The sequence below is a fragment of the Aythya fuligula genome, chromosome 8 (assembly GCF_009819795.1).
Source record: "Aythya fuligula isolate bAytFul2 chromosome 8, bAytFul2.pri, whole genome shotgun sequence".
Taxonomy (NCBI): domain Eukaryota; kingdom Metazoa; phylum Chordata; class Aves; order Anseriformes; family Anatidae; genus Aythya; species Aythya fuligula.
Genome location: NC_045566.1, coordinates 7,124,277 through 7,146,833, shown reverse-complemented (window position 1 = coordinate 7,146,833; position 22,557 = coordinate 7,124,277). Strand labels below are relative to the sequence as shown.

Sequence of the window (22,557 nt, the reverse complement as noted above, 5' to 3'; positions counted from 1 at the left end):
AATCTACTTAAAGCAGTAGCATCTGTGTGTTAGCGTGTTATGGAAGAGAAAAAGTACTGACTGCCTGTAGTCCTGTCTAGAAGTAATGGATTGTCTGTCCGTTCCTTACTCTCCGGGTGTTGAACCACATCATCCCAGAACCAGAAGCTAGCAAAATGTCGGAATGAGAAACAGTGCAGCATTATGAGAGTGCAGGAGGAGTCTTCCATGTGAGCAGTGTTCATTGTGTGCTTCTCCAGGCACCAGGCAATTCCTAGCCTGCAGTGGTGGATGCTCTGCCTCTGCTCCCAGCAAGCTGAAAATGTACCCGTTTTGCTCCAGAATTATATCTGTGAAGGGTGAAGCTGGCATCTTCTGTCCCTGTGTATTAAAAATTATTTCTTCCCAGCTCTGTGCATAAGAAGTGGCTTACCAATATGCACTAAGAGGTACTGCTGTAAAAAATCATGGCACAGATATTTATTTAACCAAGCGTAGGCGGTGAATGGTGCTGAACTGGTGGTTCTGTCTGGACTGTTCTGTTCAGAGGTTGCTTATCTGGTCCCTTCTGAAATCTGGGGCCTGTTTAAGTAGTCTTAATTTCAGCATCCAGAATCAGTGGCTGTTTCTGAGAGCCTTGCCTGGAGGAGGTCTGTATCCTCAGGAGAAGCCATTAATTGGCACTGCAAACTGTGGCAGTGACCCTAGGAGGCAGGAGGGAAGAAAGCCAGGTATAATCATGTTGCCTAACAGTAAGGCTCTCCAGGAGGGAAGCTTTTGAGTCTGACAAAGTGTGCAGTAGCAAGAAAATGCTACTTAATCTTACCTTAGTAAACCAACCTCTTCTAGTATTGGCCCGCTGCTTGCAGCAGGCAACAGCTAAGCTTTATTTCAATGTGAGATTTTGCTGTCTGATAGTGTAGATGGGAGAGAGGTCACAGTGCCCGTCTTGGGATCAAGAGGGGACTCTGAAAGCTCCAAAACCAAAATCATAATGAAAAGTTGCAAAGCAAAATCAAGATTAATGGTTAAATTTAAATCCATGAAAGAGGTCTTGAGGTGAAAAAAATCCATGAAAGAGGCCTTGAGGTAATACAGTTCATGACAATAGGTAACAGATGGTGAAGTCTATATTTGAAAGCCCCAAGTTGAAAATTGCAGAGTTATTAGTAAAATTGTATTTCTTTATCATTGGGGGAATATCTATTTTTTCATTCAAAAGAAATAGTTATTTATGTTCAGAAACTGCAGACAGAACATTTATTCACTGAAAATTTCACGTACAAAGACTGTCAGTGTTTTCTATAAGTTTCTGAGAATTCGGTAAAAGAGTATACCAAAAAATCCTTCCTGTTGGGAAGGAAAACTTAAGTGTACGACCCATCCGCAGATAAGTATAGCTCACTGTGAAACCCAGCTTTAAGTTACCCAGTCCGAAGTGGTTAACTCTAATCTGGGTACAAACTACTTCTATGTTTGATGTCCTATTCACTGGTGGTACTCTGAAAGTTCCTTCCATTTTCAGGTATTACTGGTTCCAGCGGTTTTGCCCACTCAAAATTAAACATTAAACAGATAGGATTATAGAATGTAGGGATTATGTTAGATAAGATTTATAAAATGTTTAGAAAGTATGTAAACTCATGCCTCATGGCATAAGCCTGCCTAATAAGAGGGTTTATGAGAGAAATACCTTGTAGAGGTAGTTTATTCCCTTCTTGACTTGGAAGGGGTTTTTTTGTACTTCTCTGAGGCAGTGATAACTAGTCACTGATCTCTGTTCACTTATTTGGTACAGATCTTGTTAGACTAGTCTCAGCATCAAAAGCAATTGCTTTGCTCCAGTGGTAGACGAGAATTAACAGAATCCTTCAGAATAGAAAAGCACTTAGGTACTGTGGTATTCACCATTTACGAAGTGAATACAATTCTGATGTTTAATTCCTTTTGCATTTAAAGGCAGTATTTAGTAGCACATGCACAGAAAGTATGGCTGGATATGAAATGCCTGCAAGTATTTTCCTGTATTTCACTTCCTTGAAAGCTCAGACTTATTTCCTGAAATACAGGTAGAAGAATAGATGGTGCTGGCTCTGCATATCTATATAGATGGGGTGGGTGTGTATACACATGAGTGCTTTTAGCTGGAAAATAATGCTAAATTCAGTGACTTACCTTTGGTTGTTCAGGAATTGACTTGCAGATTGGTCTCACTGTACTTAAGTAAATACAGGAGACTTGTATGAGTGGTATTTTGAGTTGAGTCCATGGTCAAAATGCAGTGAGGAAGGAGTGGTCAGATACAGTAGTGTAACTGCAGCTGAAAGTCAAGTGCCCAGAAAACAAGAAGTCTTGCAATAACGTGTTCTGGAGCTGAAAAAGGAAGAGTCTTTCCGTGAATCAGATAGAATACAGAGCATGCTTTAATTTGATTATAATCCTTTTGTTTGGTAATTCCAATTGTGTGTGAAAGATTAAAAAATAGATGGTAAAACAGATGTGTCAGTCTTTTTTAAACCTAAAATCTAGAATTATTTTTTAAGTCTAAATATGTGGTTCTGAATGTCATTAAAGATTTTGAATAAGTTGATCTTAATTTGGTGGCCTAGTTATTTTATTTTTATAGCTTCTTATTTCCTAAAGTACATTCACTTCTTGAGCAAAGAACCTAATTTCAATGTCACGTATCCTTTTGTAAGGGCTGCAGATTGAAGATGATCACCAAATATTGATCATCTAAATCAGTGTTTGCATTAAGTACCTGAACTAAATTCATTAGCACTGTGGGGTAAGGAACATAGGAATAGTAATGAGTGCCTTAGTGGATTTCTAAAATGTTTGCTATGATTTGATGTCTCTTCTAAACGCAGAGGAAAAAGATTGAATTTGCATCCGTCACTTTCTTTATTGCCTCTCTGCAGTTGTCTGGTGCGTTTTCTGCACAGGCAAACAAAAGAATTTTGATTTCTTGATTATTTGGAGAAAAAAAGCAATTGGAGTGTTGGGGCAAATAGGCAGAAAGCAAGAAGGCATGACCCTTGGTGCTAAGAAAAATCTTTCTAATTAACTTTGTAGCAGTTTCAATTCTGAGACCTGTTCTGGAGTGCATTAAAAGCATTTAATGCATATTTAGTGTATCCTTCACAGTTTAACTTCACAGTTTTGAGTAAGTAACATTACCTTCCCATCGAGTTTAATGAGGAAGGTATGGCTTTCTCAACAGCATAAGCACACCTACAGGTCTGAATCTGACCTCCAGATAGATGGCTACTTATGAGGCTTTTCAGTGCATCTGCTGACATAGCCTGAGATGTTTTCAGCTCTTTGTGTCTGTGTGAAGATCATCTACCATGAAAGAGCCAGCTGAAATAGATCTGTTGGTGGAGCCCTCTGTTTGATGACAGTCCATCCTTGCCTCCAGCATTTTGCCCCTTTTCTAACCCATTGTGCCCCTCTATCTGGAAGCACAGAGCCTGGAGTCCCTTGTCCCTAACACTTCCTTTTCTTTCGTTTTAGCCCAAGAAGGACAAAGACAAAGGGGAGGAAAGGAAAGTTCCAGGAAAGCACTGGGAGATTGGCAGCAGTTTCTACTAGCAATGCTGAGGCAGGGCCTTTTGTGGCAGCAGTAGACAGCGTTTGAGGAGATACCTCACCTTTCAGGGCACTAAGGTTGGCTTTACCAGCATTTCATCTGTTCACTTCTACTCAAGACCTGCCCTTCAACAGAGCTGTGCTGCAGCTGTTACCCCTGCCCATCTCCCTAGTTCTCTTGCTAGACAACTTGTTCAAAAACAAAAACTACCTGTACAAAACCACTCTAAATGGTGTTGAAATTGGCTTAGCTCCTGCTCTCTATTTTCCAAGACTCTGCTTTTTACTAACACTGGTAGGAGTTTCTTCTTGGCTATAAGATGGTGTTTTATACATTTGTGACCAGGATTATTTAACCTACCTGCAATAGTTTTTTCTCAGACTTGGTGAGCCAGAAAGTACTTGCCGCTTTCTGTTGCAGAGCTGATTCATCATGATTTGATCATCATGATATGACTACTTAGAGTGCAGGTGCTTTTTCCCACAGCCAGAAGAGCCCTGCAAGATCTCCTTCACCTCAGCTTCTGGAAATAGTCACCCTGAGACCTTCCAATCCAGATTGGGATCTTCTGCCTATGGGAGTCTGCATCTTCAGCTTTCTCATCCTCTTCTTTATATCTTCTGCTAGCCCAGTTTACATGTACAACATGAAAGATGAAGCAAACTGCCTCTTCAGACTCCATCCACTCAGACGCCATCCATCAGATATTTGCTTTTGGAGTCTTCTCTGATTTTGGAATACCCTGTGTCTGACTTGAGTGAGGACCCATTTATGTGATCAAGCTAACCTGTTTACCCCATGCTTCTCAAGTGAGGGGCCCTCTGCAGAAGGTAGCATTCCTTTTGGGATATCTGCTCAATGGAGGCCTTGACATGCTTTACATCCTTTCCTTCTCTTTTGCTCGCAGAAAACTTCAGTGGTTCAAACTCAATGCTTTGAAACTTAGGATATCATCTTAATTTGACTTACGGCTAAGAGGGGTTAATTTCTAATCAAGTTATGTCATTATCTACAATAATACATTGGAAAGGAGGATTTACCGCTGTTCTCTACACCTGTGCATCCTTAATGGTACAAAACCATCTTTTCTCATTCTTAAAGGATAGTTTCTCTTGCTAGCTGAATCGGATGTCCAGCAACTTCTGTGTGCAGCTCAACAACAGTCTTGTGATTGTAGTCAGTGCCAATAACACTCAGTAATCCATTGTCTATTTGAAGTTGCTCTGATGCTTGTCAGCTGACAAAAGCCAAGCATGTCTTTGGGTTTCTCGAGACTCCTTATTCACATCCTTCTCTCCTAGAACAGTCCTTGATAAATAAGGGCATTGCAGCCTCTGACTTAAACTACAGATGGTAAAGCCCAAGTCTTGTTCAGGCCTTGGGGTATCTCTGCCTGCTATTTCAGGTTTTGCTGAGATACAAGGCTTCAGATCGCTGTGGTTCCATGGTCTCAGGGTCCTTCTTTTCACCGTGAGACTTTGAATCTAAGAAGGAAAAATGCAGAGAAAGTAGAAGAAAGACTTGGACTTCTGTGATGTGATGCTGTTTCTTTGCCTCTGCTCACCAGCTCTGTTTTGGCTGACTCACTACTTTGGTTTGTTGGACATGTTCACCTTGAGCAGGATTTGTCACTGACTTTGCAGGTGTTTCTGCTTATGTTCCCCCCTAGGAGTTTCAGCACAAGTTACTGATCTGCAGGTGCTGCTGAAGGCAGGATATTGGAGTAGGCAGACCTCTGCTCTGACCCAGTACTGCAGTTCTTATGGCTCTCACAGCATCTGTTTAATCAGTGGAATATATCATCTTGAAGAAAAAAAACTGAACTCTCATTATTTTTATTCACAAGAGCCCAGAATATTTATTCAATTAGATGTTTTTTAAGGGGTGTTGCAAAAGCAGATGGATGAAAAGCTGTATCATGCTCACCTGCAAGCAAACAAATGGCAGCATCCCCAGTATGATTAATTGTTGCTGTTCTGGAGGGGCTGCTGTTTCTGCAGTAAAAGGTGTAGTGTCCCTGCTGTCCTGAACAGATAGTCCATGTTTGCACATGCGTTAAAGCACCTGAAATTAGCTATCAGCAGGCTTCTTGCTACGGCATCCTATAATGCCTTCCTCTTCCTTAGGATGCTGTTGGTTAGATGTACGGGGTGGTTTTACTTTCCCTGTTGGGAGGATGGTAGGTAGGGCAGGGTAAGATAGGACATAGCAAGGAAGAAGTATACTCCAGCAGTTCCTTTTTTAGATTCCTCTGTTCTCCTATTCTCCTACATGCTGTATCTGTGTCATTTCTATTTACCCATGCATCTCTCTTCCCCATTTCTCTACTTCATTTTTTTCTGCTCTGGAAGTTTCAGTCTTAAACAACCCCAGTCCCTAATGTGAACAGCTCTGGAGCCAGACTGATAGAGCATTTGCCCTGGTGCTTTCTACTGCATTGGAATAGCTGATTTGTTATCTGGATGTTATCTGTAGGATTATGGTACGTACTTGCTCCAGGTTAAGTACTTTGCTGAACTGAAAACAAAAGGAAGGAGAAAAATGTTTGTATCCCCCATGCTTACCCACCTACATGTTTAACATTGAAAGCTAATGTCTCCTTACTGAAGTCATGTATTGAAATCTATACCATATTCTGTGGTGGTCAGCCAGCAAGAACAGCTTGTAGTCGTGATATCCACACCTGGTATGTCTAGTGCCACATAAATAGACATATAGAAGAAGCTATTGACTGATACAGACAGCGTGCCACCTCTAAAAAAGGAAAAGGTTTGCTTTTCAGTCTGGGGAAAATTAAGTGATGAATGTGTTCCTTCTAATATAATTCTTATATTCTTGAGAACAGTATGTTGAAACCTGCATTTTAGACCAAAAAAGGCAATTACTGAGAACTGGCTGCCTTTTCAATGAAATCATCGATAAATTTAACAGGTAGAACTAGTTGGTATATGCACACAACGAAGTCATAATGTTTCCTGCTTTAAGCAGTTTGCTTTTCATTACTTCTATTACCTGCAAGTATCTATGTAGAATACTGTAACCACTTGAAACACCTTGGGAAAAAAAACCTTTCATTTTAAAGTTCTTGAAAGGTCTGCTTTAAAACTGAAGCAAATTTAAGTAGACTTGCTACAGTCCAAGTACTTACAGATAGCAAAATCTTATAGATAGTGCATTTTGGAACATGATGAAGTAGCTTTACTTTTCTCAGCATCTTTCCAGATGCTATGTGAAGTAATGTACGTAAATCTAACTATTATGGATTAACCTTTTTAGATGTCAGGTTGCAGCTTTTATTTATGTTTTCGCTGATCAGATTAAAAATGCTGCAGACACAGGTTGTGTTGTTAATATTAAATTTTGTATTCCGGTCTGTAATAAATGACTTTCCTCTGTGCATTGGAAAAACTGGTTAGTAGAGCTTAGAGTTTAATTAGTGGGCTGTTTGAGACAGAATAGGTATTCTGAGTCATTGTTCAGAATTACTGTGAGATTTCTTAGCGTTGTGGTGGCTTTTGTTTTTTGTTGTTTGACAGTCTATTTAGGTACAAAACCCTAAACATTGGTGAATTAAATCATTTAATGACAAAACTACCAAGGTGTTTTGAACTTTCAGTCACCCGGGTCTCATGTATTGCTGCTGCATTTTATGTCCTACATAATATTCCTGTTTTGCAAAACGTTATTTTCCCTTTGGTTTTATGTGCCTCTGCCACTTCCTGAAGACTTCAGCATTATGGCTATTATTTCCACACAAAATGCTCCCAAGCCTGAAGATTCACTGCATGTTTCAACTGTGCCTTTTCTTTCCTGATTCCTCCGGTTACGTAGCTCCTCTATGGGAGAGCATGTTCTTGCCTTCTAACAAAAATCTCTCCTGTAAACTGAGTTCTGTGTCTTAAGGCAGGATGTCCTTAGTGCTGTTCCAATTGTCATGAAAGTTGGAAACTTGTTCCGTGACTGGTCCGTGTCATGGTTCTCTACTGTCCTTCCTCTCCGCACCATCCCACCACTTGCTGCCATTGCCTTTTACAGCAGCAGGTTTTCACCTAGACTTGGCCTCTGGATGCCAGACATCACCATTTCGTGCACATGCACAATGTGGTAGGATCATGGTACTCTGGAGACAGTGCACCTCTGCTTGAGACCTGACCAGTGAAAAGTCAGTTCTACTACCAGTTCCTGCCCCCTTGCTCAGTATTAAGTTTCTGAGTTGCCATCCACTCTGTTCTCGAATTCAGAGAACAGCTTCTGGAATGGAATGCAGGAGGGAAGATGCATTTGCTGTTATGAAGCATGTACCTTTGACTGCCTGGTTCTTCCTCCTTTTATCTTAGGTTTTGGACCATAAAATCTGGATTTTCTTGGTGTTATGTGTAAGAGAAATTAACATGCTTCTAGTATTTCCTCTCCAGTCATAATTTTTACATACTTGAAACATCTGTAGGCTTTTGCATTTTTAGTCACTGTTGAACCAAGGGATAGTATTTACTTGTTTTTATGCTGGACACTTCTAATCTTGCATCTTAAGTTGTTCTCCAGCCTTAAGTCATTTTTTATTTAAATATGATTTAAATTTACATTGAAAATTTAAAAACTGATTTAAAAATGCTGGTAACTGACTCTTGTCTTTAGTTTGTTGCTTTGTCTCTCATCTCCAATACACTTGTGATTGCAGTGGAGTGTAGCTAGATCTATTTCTTTTAGTGTGCCACTGGTCCAGCAGTGTCTAGCCTCTCTCCGTGATGTGACAACAGCCTATTTTGGATGTGGAAGGCTTCCTACCATAAATGACATATATCATCTAATTCAGTGACTCCTTTAATTGCTGTTGCAAATTTCTTTCCACACTGCTGCTTCCCATTTTTTGCGTTGATCTGTTTTTCACTTTTTTCCTAAGTATGTTTTCACTTCTTACTGAATATTGTTATAATTTAGCCTGCACACTTCTGTATTATTCTGTTCAATTCGTCCCTTCTTCGGTATTGAATGTACTGTTTGGGATAGATAAGTCATGGCTGCTGCTTGTCCATTCATGCCTGTCTCCAGAACAGTGGATTTTTATAGTACAGTCCCTGTTCTGTTCGGGGACAAAGCGGGGAGGAGTGCAGCCTTGCTCTTCTCAGAACAGCTGCTAATTCAGAGGCTGTGTGCTCCTTAAAGGAAGGCAGAGGAGAAGATAAAAAAAAAAAAAAAAGGGAAGCAGGAGATGTCAACTCAGGGGAGAAAATCCAAATATTTGTTCAGAAATCGAAGTCCAGTTGTCCTGTGTGTCAGGAGCAGTGGCTTCTGAAAACACACTTAATCAGCTGCTTGCAGTACTATGAATGCACCCGTGCTTAAAATCCATTTTTACATTTAAAGAAACTTGATAAAAACAGGAAAACAACAAAAGAGGCTAATATATTCTACAGCATGAAATGTGTGCGTTGTTTACAAGATATCTCGAGCCCAGCACAACGCACAAAAGCACTGACGTCCAATAATAAGGTTACTGTCTTGGAAGGGGGGAATACAGCTTTAGCTTCCTGTTCTGCTAAATGCTAGTCCATCCATGGTCCAAGTTCTCCGTGAAGATCTCGATGTCTTTCAGTTTCTATTCTCTGAAGTAGGAATAAAAGTACTTTCCTGAAAGTGGTGTTTGTGTTGGAAAGGTGCGTTATAGAGATAAAAATGCTTCCATGCTACTGTAATGGGAACCACAGAGGACTCCAGTCAAGTCAGCAGCATCTGTCTCAAACTGACACTTAAGCTTTGCATGCAGATTAGTCCAAGTCCTCAAGTACAGTAATTACACAGCTGACTTCGTTAGAAATCTGTATAGAAGCAGGTAAGAGCAAGGTTGTTTTTCAGATGAGATGCAGAATATCTGAAATGCTACAAATGCTAGGATCCTTTAAAAATACTTTTAAGGCACTATTTGCAAGAGTAGGCATGTTTTATATCGCTGTTGCAGTCAAGTTTAAAACAGTAATTGTGTTTTCGAAAGCCCTCTTGAAATTTCAGTGGGAGCAGGGTTTTTGGAAGGATCTAGTAGTGGTGCCTAGACAGTAGTAGGCCCTGTCAAAACATGCTCCATTTCGTGTTTTCTGGAAGGATATGTAGGGTTCAGAATGAAAATGAACCTCATATACCTCAATGAACACCATTTTGATGTCTAATTTTGAAGAATGCCAACTATTGTCAATTGGTATTTAACTTCCATAAGAGCTGCTGCTTCAGCAGCACCTCTGAAAATCAAGACATGAAATGACTTTGTCTAGCATTAAGGGATTTGTCAGAACTACGAGAGGACAGAACTGCTGTTTTAATCTTCGCTGGCACTGCCTGGTGAAATCAAGTTTTCTAACTTGGCAGGGTGTTAGCTGAGTGACCTTGTTTTCTGTTGTGGGGAGTTTGCAGTTGCTTTTTTTGGGTTATGCAGGCTCAGTTTCATTTTTTGAGGTCACTATATTCAGGGCCCAGTAGTTATCTTCCAAATGGAGCCAAGGTTCAGGTAGGTACAGTAGTAGTTAAAGCAGTCAAACAATTACTGTGTTCATAGGATTGTTTTCACATTTTGGGCACCACTTCTTTCCTTTCCCTTTTATTCTTCGAGTCCTGTTGTCATGGTATCTGGCACTTCCCATTCAGATATTAAAACTGAGTGAGTGGTGTCTGTACGTCTGGTTCATTTTCCCTCATATCTTCTCCCTGAGGGAGAGCTTTACGTGGGATGTAGCACACCGTTTGCAAGGGCTTCCTTTGGGGGATTTCAGTCGTGTAGCAGTGTGCTGGTTGGTGAAGGCCTGGTGCAGAGGAAGCCCCTTCCTCTGGGACTGGGCCTGTGAAGCCCTCAGTGCACAGAGCTCCCAGGAGTGTGTGTGACTCCTTACTGAACCTGTCACACACACACACCCCAAAAAAAAACTTGTCTCCAGGACAAACAAGCTTTTATCTGGGTCTCTTTGGCTTTGCCAGGGTTAAGGCAGTGATGGAAACTTTCTCCCTACAGATCTATAGGGAGGGCCCAGCTTTGCTATTTGGGGATGAGGGCTTTGAGGCCTTAGGGGAATCGTTTCCTGAGGGATCTTCTCCTTTCTGAGCAGGGCAGCATGTGTGTGTTCACAGGTGTTCTAGCTAGATCTTAGGCTTCAGCCTATGTAGCAGACAGGTTTTCCATGAAGGTTTGGGTTAAATTTTGCTTATTTATTTATTCCAAAAACTCCAACTCCAAATGTCATTTTTGTCTGTTGCAAGGGTTTTTCCCATGCGAATATAGAACCTGCCTTTCCTCTCTGCCTTTAGAAAAAGCATCTACTGGTACTTGAATTTTGCTCATAACTATTTTCAACCAAGCAGCCCTATTTATTCTTAGCTATAGGTGCACTGTAGCATCAAGGCACATCTGAGGTTCTAGGCTGGATTGTATTAAATGCAGCTAACCTAATCTAGAAGAGCATCTCTTTGAAAGAATTCTAACTTTTACTTTAAGAGACTGTATATTTTTCCCTTAATTCTTACAAAAGTGATAGCTGTATTGTGATGGGGAGAGATGCTTTCTCTTCATAGACAACATTTCTTGAACAAATCCTAGTCAGTGCAAACAAAGCATCTGTATTAGTTCTAAATAAACTGTAGACTAGATGGGTACTATGACAGTTCTGCACTAAGCACAGAACAAGTTGCTTTCATAACTGAATTACAACAAGCTAATGGTGATGGCCTTACTTTGACCATCTGGTCTGAGCAGGGCTGTGTGCTGAGGTTACTTCCCTCCTGTTTTGCTTCTGTGACTGCAGTGTGCATTTCTGGGGTGACAGCAGGTCTTTCTCCTTCATAAAGTGATGAGGAATGAGTAAGGCTGGTGGTATTGTTACAGAAAAGCATCAGCCCTATGATTAGATTGCATTTTCTGATACTCTGAATTTTCTCTACTTAGTTTACCTTCTTTTTTAGGTAAACAGCTTTATTTGTTGGTAACTGTCATAGAAATTTAAAAAAAAAAAAAGCAATTCACTTGACCTTCTTTGTACATCTTAAATACATCCTCTCAGTGGTATTTATGTAACCTTCTCTGAAAGCCCCTGCTTCATAGAGCTTTTCATATGAGTCGTAGTCATTCTTTGTCCTTCCAGGAACGTGTTTAAAACACTTCTGAAATGGTTTGGAGGCTTCCAAGGTTGTGCTTTGAAACAGGGCTACCAGCTGGAGTGGGACTTGCCTTGAACATCAGAGTCTCATCTTATGCTCTTCTTTAGAAGATGGAAAGTGTTAGACTTCGCTGTGGAATCTCACTTGATTGCTTCTCTTGCTATACTTCTGTAGACAGTATTTCTAGGAACATCCCTAATTAAGAGTCATGGGAGAAGGTTCAAGAGCATGCGTAGACATGCATGCATGAAGTTGCATGTAGGCTGTGCTCAAGTGTTTCAATTGACATGTTCACCCTGGCAGCAGTTTCTTCCCTAAATGTTGGTTGAGGTTTAAATGGGTGAAAATTGGAGCTGGAAGCCCTGGAGAATTCATGGTGAGTGTTTTATCCTTTGGTCCCAAACCCAGAGTGACTGAAGGCTGTTACAGTCTGACGGCTTCTGCCTGGCTAATACGAGATGAGCTGTCAGACTTGGCCTAGTTCTAGAGGAAGATACCGTGTCACAAAGAAAAGCATCAGCACTCAGTGGTGGTCGTGTTATGGCTGTCAGACGGGCAGCTTTAATTAGGTTTTATATTTGGGCAAAAGACAACAAGACTACAATTTGAGTTACTATTGTCACTGTCCCATTCTCATGAGTAACTCTTTGTAGTGGGGACCATAGTTTTAATGTGACTTTGCAATCTGTGGTACAGACATTATTTAAAAAAAAAAAAATAATGTATGTCAGGTGAATACTGTTACAGTGCTATTAAGGTTCATCTTGACCTTTTCTGATCAGGCAGACTGATGCCCATCACCTTTCAGTTGATCAGTTGAGAGTTTCAGTTGTAGTCATTCCCATGGCTCTTCTCTTCACCATCTCCAAGGCATCAGTGTTCATGATACACGAAGCTCCATGCCCAGGCCTGGTGTACAGCAGCTAAGTATGCAGCTAGTTCAGATACAGTGATTTTTGTTTTTTTCCTCCATTGAAATGCATGTTTTAAGCCATGAAGCATCACTTAATCCTTTTGGCAGCATTATAAGCTTGATGTGGTTGATTATCTATCACCATATATTTGAGTTCTTCACTAGTAATATAAGTCCATGTTTGGAAAATATGCTGCGGTTCTTGGTTTGTAGGGATGTAATCTTGGGTGTGTGCTACCTAAAGGGATGTAGTTACTTGGAGCAGTTTGCTGAGGAGCTTAAATTGCTTTGTCCTCTTGGATCATTTCCTGTCACCCCGTTCTTCTGCTGTCGGCAATATTCGCCTCTTCTGGTTATTTCCTATTCACAATTCCCAGTTTGAGGTATGTCAGCTGACTTTTAATCCATTTAATGTGTACCATGTTAATTTTTAGTCAATTAATAAGCAGTACCAAATCAAGTGCTTTATAGAAGACCAAGTCTATCAATGCTATTACATCGACATTCTTAAAATTTATAAGTCAAACTTGTAATCTCATCAAGAAGGATGTCAGTTTAGTTTGACAGAATCTATTTTCCATAGAGCTAATTTGATTGACATTGATTATATTACCCGTCTCTAATTCTTTATTATTAGAGTCCAGTATCGAATATTCTGTAATTTTGTCTTGCTCAGCATTAGGCTGACGGACCTGTAATTACTTGGGTTATCCAGTCCTCTCTTCTTGAATTTCAGTGCAAAAATTTTTCCTTCAAGCTCCTGGAATTTGCTCGGTGCTTTAAGAATTACTAAAAATCACAAGGGAGCTGTTTGCCCTTTACTTTTGAGGGCTATTCTGTGCAGGTAGTCCAGATCATCTCATTTAAATGTATACAATGCTAGGAGCTATTGTTTAATGTCCACCTGAGTTACTAGTTAGTACTTCATGCACTTTAGTTATACACCAAGCTCTCTGCTATATTACTCTTACTATCCATTGGTGAGTGAAAGTATCTTTTCCCCTGTAGCCTTTAAAAAAGATGAAAAGTTGTTGTTTTTTTATTCTGAATATTCTAAACTTTGCTAGTCAGATACTTCTCTGGGTTCATTTCTCTCTTTTCTGAGGATTTTTGTTATAATTTATATTGCCATCTGTTTCCTCTTCATCTCTTAAGTATGGAATTGGCTCAAGCAGACTGGCTTATAGAGCGAGGCAGGTACAGGACTTGAACTGGCACAGCCTATTTTATAGTTGCATGTTTTGGGGTGTGTGATTAAATGTTGTAAACATGATATGTTTTCCTGCATTCCTTATCTTGGTTCTTTTTAATCTTACGGTTTTCAAGTCCGAAATGGAGCCTTTGAAAATATGAAATATGTACATTACAAGCTTGGACTTGTCTTTGTGTGTTTGGGTTTTTTGTCTGTTTGTACTAAGTTGGTCAAAACATGTTCATTTTTTATCCTGTTATCACTAACTTGTAGACCTGTTTCTTTACCAAATTGTAGGAGGTCTCCTGCACATTTTCTTCAAATTACACAAAACATTCTGAAAGAGCAATGGTATTAGTGCTACAAAAAGGTGGTGTTTTAAGATCATCTAGAAATATCTCTTGCCTACTGTACTGAATCACAGCATGCGATGACCTATTAGATTCCAAATAACAGAAAATATTTACTATTTACGGTGCTGTTCCTGGGAAGTGTAGCATGGGAATGAACTTCAGTGTCTGTGTGGCATCCCACTGAGAGGTCCAGCTGCTTGCTTCGTGTTGCCAGATTGCGTCCAAAGAAATGTTACCCTTTTCGAGTGCATGCAATAAGAGTACATGAGGGGGGAATGCACTGAAAGTTAGTATTTCTTCACTGTATTCTGGAACAAATGCTTTCCTTTCTCTCCCAGTAACAATTTTTAGCTCTTTCACATCTAGAGTCTGTTCTGTCTGACATAAGGTGTGTTGCTCTTGAGAGTAATTTGAAAATAATATTTTTAGCTGGATATATCTTTTTTTGTTGCTGCTTAGCAGTAAATGTTTAGCACGCTATAACTTTATGATGTCTGCCAGCAGTCGTAAAGCTTTTTCATAAAATATTTTTTTTGTTCTGGGTTTATTTTCTTTTCAATTTTCAAGGTTGGGGGTAGGGGAAAACAACACCTGTCTTCATTAAACATTCTCATTTAGGGGAGATGCACTGCATATTGAGTACCTAAGAACAAAAAGTAAACCAAGCAAGAGATCTTTCTGAACTGACACGCTCTTAACAGAAAGATTTTATTCCCTTCAGCTTCACCGGTACAAAGTGAAGCATATGGCAACACACAGCAACAGGAATTTGCTAATTGAAGCAACGGCACCAGGACTTCAGCAGGCTGCAAAGGGTGTAGGGTTTGGATTTTTTTTTTTTATTGTAAGCTTTCTTTAATGAACAGAAATTCAGTCTTCAGAATGCTGAATAGACTCATCCTGGTTTTGTTTAAGAATGTAATACAGCCATTATTGCAATTAATGTATTTGATACGAAATCACAACTAATACCTTCTGGATCACAAACTTTCAGTTCTGTCAAGTGTTAGATATTTCAGTGTTCATGAGTATATACTGTAAAGATTAAGTCATCTCCACGTACCTGTTACTATAAGCAGAACTCATGACAATGTCATTGTTTTCTTCATGCATGCCTGCAGAACTTGGCTTGCAAACAGCTTTGTTAGTGCTGGTACTCCTTATCCTCCACCTTGGAGAGAGGATTTTGTAGTTGGTAGGGAGAATCGGAGATGGTGATACCTGAGTAACTTGAACAATGTGACTGGAGAAGTCCAAGGAAATGAGTCAAATTTTTTCCCCTGTTTTCCTGTAATTAAGAATCCTCTATTTTAGAGGTTGGTCTGTCCCTGCACCTTGGGAATAGCAGTGTCAGGACATCGAAGCTTGTGTTCAGACAGGCTGATGTAAGTCCCAGTGCCTCACTGCTACTCATAGTAGCTGCATACCTCTGAAGGTCAGTACACAGTGCAGGAGGTCAGGGTATCCAGGCCCTGATCCTTGCCTCTGCCTCCCTTTGTCTCCCACCAAACGGGGTTAGTCTCCTAGAGAATGGCTCCCTTCTCCCTAGGACTGTTCCGAACAAAATACACAAAGGATGTGGTTATGTTCAGCTGTGCAGGAGTGGGGCTGTATAAAGTATCCTAGGTAGAGGAGGGGGAAGGCATAGCAGGAGAAGCATCTTTACCCTATTTCTGCTCAGTCAGACTCCAGTGCTTCCTTGGTTAATGTCGTGTAACTCGGGTAAGAATAGCTTTGCTGGGGTTAATTCAGCTCTCCAGGAGAACTGGGTATGTTTTTATACTGCGGTCTGAAGTTAAATTGATTGGATGGAATTGCTCCCTCGATATATTGTAGTTTGAAACAGCCATTTCGTACCCAAACGCCTGCATGTGGGCATTTTAGGAATGAACTGCAGTGTTTCCATGGATTTTTAAGGTATTCCATAGCATAGTTAGCAGCTTTTAGTGCTTTGATCTGATTTTGTAAGACAGAAGTGCTCCCTGTATTTGTGTTACTGCAAACACTGTATTTTTGGTGGTGTCTGAGAAAGACAGATGCTTTTTTGTAGTCCAGGAGACAAAGAAACAAAGCCTTGTGCTGGGGAGGGAGGCAGGATCCGTGCCTCCGGGGTACATCAAGGCACTTCATGTGCAGCTGCTTTCACAACCTCGGCTTTCTCCTGGTGAGAAGGAGCTGGGTCACTGTTCATTGCTGCTGTGGATAGAAATCTCCTGGCAGGCCATGTTCACAAGTGCTGCCATCCTCCTCAGGAAGGATTTTTCAGATTTTCCTGCTTGCTGCCTGCTCACAGGATCACTTGCATCCCCTGCACATCCGTGCCTAGAGGGGCATGAGCAGCAGCGTGGTCGAGGTGCAGGAGACACTGCCTGCCTGCTTCCTTTTGGAGTAAGATGATCTCTGTTTATGTACTTCTATGTACGTGTACCCTAAGGGGAAAAAAAAAGTGACTCCTGTTTTTTCTGAACATGCACCTCTTCCTGAATTTATTTTGTAAGAGGAAGGATGGGGGAAGCTGTGGTCTCTCACATAGCATTAATAGAACCAATGCTGCAAAACTGGTACTTGGGATTTGGGAAAACCTGCCTTTTCAGTACAGGCTTTCTTAGAGCATTTGGAAATGCGCAGCTTTGTCCCTGCTCTGTGTGAATGAAGAGCGGTGGCGCTGCTTAGCGCCGTGTTATTACCAGTTATTAACCAGGTCTCTTCTTTTACTGCAAACACAGATCTTGCTAGCAAACCAGAAGCTGTTGAAATGATTTTGGCTGCTGAAGTGGGCTCCTGCCATCCCATGCGCAGCAGCAGTTGTTGTGCTGTTTTGCTTTTGCCGTCATCTCTAATACACTGAGGAAAGCTTTAATGCAATCTCCTATCCTAGTGCAATTTGAGCTGTCCTTTCTCCTCCCATTTCCTGACTGCTCACAGAGCAATAAAACCAGATAGAAAGGTGGCTGGCTGTCTTTCTCAGTCAGCTGCTTTAAGGTTCATGTTCAAACATTGTTCCGTAACTTTTGCATTTCAAACACCTATGGATTTGTTTATAAACAGTGGCAAGATTGTGTGTTTATTTCTAAGCAGTGACCTCGTTCCTGTTCTGGCAAGTCAAGCAGTTATATTTATTGGGAGCTCGGCACAAAACCATTATGTAATTCTGATGTCAAGCCTTGTACACTTTTCAGTAAACTCTCTTGGAGAAGCATGGAGGTTTGCTTCATTTTGTTTTTAAAGTAGGATCTTCAGAAAAACAGCTCTTAACGGTGGGAAGCCAATGTAAAAATTTAAGATAATGAAATGGGGAAGAATGGCATAAAGACCATAGGGAAAGCAGTGATGAAAGGAACTTGAAAGTGTTTACAAAAAGTACTAAGTCCTTTTTTCTTTGTTTTTTTGTTTTAACAGGGCAGAGTTTAGGATATGGATTTGTTAACTACATTGATCCAAAGGATGCAGAGAAAGCCATTAACACTTTAAATGGACTCAGACTCCAGACCAAAACCATAAAGGTAAGATAATGCAGAAAGCCTCTTGCTCAATTTGGAAGAGGAGAAAGTAGTTGAAACAGTTTCTGGCAGTTTCATTACTACTTTAATCACCTATTGCAAAGGGCATTCAGCCACAGTCTCCTTGAATCAGCCACAGTCTCCTTGAAACAGCAGAAGACAAATCTCTCCTTCTCTAAAATTAAAACCCTTCTCTAAAACTGAAACTATTGTTAAGGTGGGGGAAGTAACAGAAAGCTCCTTAAAATGTTGCAGTAGGACTTCTATTTAGAATAAAATAGCCACAGTGATACAGTTATTCATAAACAGGTATAAAATACAGGACCATATATTCATAAATTACATGTTTTCCTGTGTTTTAATGGGAAGTACCTTGACGAGGAATCATTCTTCAGTGATACTCATGTCACTATCAGGATGAGGTATTGAAAGTACACTTCTCAAGTTAGAATGTTATTTAAAAAAAACTCCATTTCCCCATGCTTAGTTTGATTTATTCTTTTAAAAACTGGAGGGATTAGAGATCCCACTGAAGTCTCTCATTTCATTGTTGTAATAGACCATTAGTTATTCAACGACCTTTTTTAGTGGTCTCACAAGAAAAGCAAATTTCTACAGTCACGTTTGTTGCTGCATGGCTGATGAAGCTTTTTTTAAAGAAGCTTATAGAAGGTTTCTACATTCTGAATTCTAAAAAATAGTACAGCTTAAGGAATGTAAATGAAAAAACTGAAGAGGAACAAACAGCAAATCTGACTCAAATTATGTGAAAAGGCTTCGATTATTTAAGATTGCTGGCCTTTGATGCTTCATTTTGTATTTCAAAGCAAAAAATATTACAGAATATAAAAATAGAATTTTTGCTTTTGAAAGCATCTGTATAAAACTTGACATTTGTGTCTTGTCGAAGATACTGTGTCATCAGTACTTAGTTGTACTTACCTTTTTATTACTAAAGATTGTTTTTTTTTTTTCCTGAAGGCAAAATTATTTGAATTCTCTTGCATCTCTAAGGACCATTTCAAGCAATTTTTTCCTGGTCCGACTAGGCAGGAACAGAGGGTCTGAGCTGAGGGTTAGGAGTGGAACAGTTACAAGGACCACGTAAAAAGGGCTACTTCCAAGCATTCCTTACACCAAACAGGTTCATCCCATAGATGTGTATGTGGGCCATGCATCTAAATGCTCACAGTATGATTTTGTACAGTTAAATAGAGAAAAATTCAGAGGAACATGTACAGCAAAAGAAGCAGAATCTCATGTCTTATCTGCTGCTGCAGGTGGAAATACAGCACTTGGACTCGGCAGTTTCTGCTTACGGTTAAAAGTTGAGCAGTAAGTTGCTCTCCAGAGTAGTTTTGTTGTCAGGAAAAAATACAGTATTTGGAAACTACTTGCCTATCTCTTAAATGCATTTTAAAAAATTCTCTAGAACTTTAAAAACCTAAATGAAGCATTGCATTAAAAACTGATCTGTACTGTGAATAATATTCAGCATTAGCAAAAGTATATATAGTACAGCTGTTGTCCTGAATAAGTACCTGTGGTGTTCCACACCTATTTTCTTGACTTTTTTGAGTCACAACAATGTTATTGTTGCTGTGACACTCCAGACTTACAGGACCTGTGGAAGCTTTAAAAAAAATCAAATCCTCCAAACCCCCCCCCCATTATTATTTTACATTTCTTTTTGCACTGAATTAAATAGCAAAATTAACTATTATGCCTTCCTTTTTTTACCTTTTGTAGTGAGTTTTTTGTTTTAGGCAGGAACTTACCATGCGAAGCATTTCATGCAGGATTTTTTTATTCACTTCAAATTTTATGAATACCAATAGTTTATTAGGTTAGGGTTTATTTCATGATTATTAATAGCTACTAGACTTTTATAGAACACATGACATTTTGTTGGGCTCTTGAAAGCTGTTAAAATTTAATAATAAGCAAAGAGATTAACCTAACCTACATGCACAGGAGCTGCATAATTTCCTCAGTGATTGGGAAGAACTGTGTAGACTTTAAGTATTTTCAAGTAAATATTAAGAGTCACCTAAAACCATGCCTAAAGGAGCCTTCTCTTCAAATAGCCAAGCTTTAAACACAGCAAGATCAAATCAGCAATTTCTAACTCAATTTTTAATTCCAGTATTGCATGTGACTCTCCCACCTTACCCGACTGGGTTTTTGGTTAAATTTTATTGCCTTTTTATTTTTAAAAAAAAAAAGAAAAGAAAACCTTCCTAAATTGGGTCTGCTTGCCCTGGTACTGTGTGGTAGGGAAGGAGGCTTTCCCCATGGTTGCACAAACCAAGCAGTGAATCATGTTTTTGCTGTTCCCGGCAGTGTCAGTGTTGCTGGAGGAGATGTCCCCGGTTCCCAAACTGTTGCGGAGCCGTGCTCGGCGCCGCCGCCTTCCCCGAGCTTGTCTGGTGCCCCCACACAGCCCTTACCAGCAGCTCGCTGTGATTCATTGCCCTGTTCTGAAGCATCCTAATTCCTGGAATTACTATATTTAATTATTAGAGCTGATTACTTTATTCTAGCTAGATGCCCTTTACAGTTATTAAAAATGCACTTCCATTGCATTAAAAAAGCCTCACAAAGAATGTATAGAAAGGGATTTGGTAGCATATAGTTCGTAGCCTACAAAAATACTTAATTAAACGCTAAAGTAATGTTGAACTGCAAAGTACCGAGCATTACTTTATGCTGTTTTCTTCACGAGCATGGCTTGGTTTTGTGCGCAGAAGGAATCTAATGCCATGTTGATGGATAGATTGAGCCTTTGGCCTCTGCCTGTCTGCGGGTGCTCGGTAGCCACAGCCCTGCGGTAGCATTTCCTTGGCTGTGTTTTGTTTGGGAGCTGTTGGGATAGATAGCTCACAAAAAAGTTTTTTGAGGCCTTTTATAGACATAGATTGCTTCCACACCCCAAGGTCACCTTGGTGCTGCTGGCCAGCTCCCTCCCATCTCATTGCTCCAGCTGTCATGGGCCCCTGCTCCTCGGCTGGACGTGAGCTGGCTCCAGGGTCTCATATCTGCACTTGGTTTTTTGACCCATAAAGCTTAATTCCTATCTATGGAAGAAAAAAAAAAAAAGATTTTAAATAGCTCCAGGTTCTGCATGTGTCCCCAAATCCTGTCCTTTTTGCTTCTGTAACGTCTCGTGGCAGCCGAATGTTCCCTCCCGCTCCTGATGCCTTGCAAAGCAGCCATGCAGGCACCAGAGGAACTGCTTTATAGCAGGATCAGCAAAACAGCTAGGCACAGTCTGCTCTCAAATGTGCAGACTAAAATAACTGAAGAAATGTTCTTTTTGTTATTTCATTGTTACAATAAATAATCCCTTTCCACTGAAGCAGCTAAAATATTTATGTGCATTTTATTTAAGTCAATGATGCCCTTTCAGGTCAAAGTCGAGAGGTGACTATTTACAGAATATCCGTTTGGGGGAAAGCACTGAAGGAAGTGTTATGTGTTTGGTGGTAATAGGTTATACACGTTATGTTTCTCCTCAGCTGATCATAGTGCATATTTTATTTATGCCATTTCGTGGCATCCTCATCTTGTGAGGCAAAAAGGGCTTCACTGTATTTTTACAGCTAAAGCTTGACATAATTCTACAAAATAGTCTAGAATGAGAGATGATACAGCATGTGTTGAAATAAATATATATTCCAGAAATTGAATCTATTTTTAGAAATTAAATTTGCCCATCCATAAAAGCATATGAAAGGTCACTGCTGCTGTTGAAGATTGCCTAGCAATTCAGTTGCATCAAGTATCTGAAAGAAAACAAGGTGTGTGATGCATGGGGCAGAGACTGCTTAAACTCTGCTGCTCTGCCCTGAAAAAAAATGCCCAGCATCTGAAAGGAGTGAAAGGAAATGTTCTGCAATTTACAGGTTGATTCAGGTGACCTGGCTTCACATTAGGGGACACTGGAACAAGGACAGAACAGAACTTTAAAAGCAAGTTTGAAATGAAACAACAGCAAATGACCACCTGAAATGTGGTTTTGTGTTCCCCTCTCCTTCTCTGTTGCCTGAGAAGTAGGTTGGTTCTGTTCTTCTCTTGCAGGAGCAGGTAGCATGCTGTGACAGCCACTAGAGCAGGAAAAAGCCTCTGATGAGGGGAGAAAGAATCTGGGTTCTGTGAGCCCTTGATTCCCTCTTCTTATCTCAGAGGTTTGATGGATTTAGTAACAAACAAATAGGATCATTCCTCTACTGTCAGAGGCTGCTTCTGCTTCTTGGGTTATTTCTAATTTTCGGTTAAATGAATAACTGCTGTGGAATATAACTACTCTTCAATTGTTAGTTCAAATGTTTACTTGTACTCCATTCTCATATTTTCTGATCAATAGGACTGGATGGCACTAGTTTAAAATACAGTGAATAGTTCTCTGGGAGAAAACACTCCTTTATTTTCTGGAGATGAAGTAGCAACGGTACTACTTTCTATTTTGGTTGCTCTGGTATTTTTCTAAAGACCAAGTATTTCTACAAAATTCTGGCTCTAAATCTGTCCATGCTAGCTTTTGTGCTTGTCTGCAAAGCTACAGCCTATCCTGTCACTATAGGATAGCCAAATAACAGCTGCTGCAGATTTCCTCTGTCCTACAAAGCCATTTCTCAAAAGCTTGCCTCTCAGTCCCGATGAGATGAGGATGCTGAAGCAAAAGCAGGAGGAGGGAGAAGAGGAGGAAGGCTGCAGCAGCACACTGTGGGAAGAGGATCTGTACCCAGTCCCAAAGAGCTCAGGGCTTGCTGGGGAAAAACACCAGCCCAACAATCCAAGTTCTAGCCAGGAAAAGGTGGCTTGCTGGTAGTGAAAGCAGCAGAGTCTGAGTGTTGCACAGCCTCAGTGTGATGTTCTGCCTAAGATGTAATTCT

General features: G+C 40.3%; 1 protein-coding gene across 15 annotated transcripts in view; it reads left to right on the top strand.

Moving 5' to 3' along the window:
• The window catches only part of ELAVL4 (ELAV like RNA binding protein 4), a 65,142-nt gene that overhangs the window by 26,918 nt on the left and 15,667 nt on the right, over nt 1-22,557 (top strand). For all 15 annotated transcript variants that reach the window (XM_032192013.1, XM_032192012.1, XM_032192010.1 and 12 more), the window contains exon 3: nt 17,562-17,665. In XM_032192013.1, the coding sequence (XP_032047904.1) occupies nt 17,562-17,665 (104 nt within the window). The remainder of the gene's footprint in view (nt 1-17,561; nt 17,666-22,557) is intronic.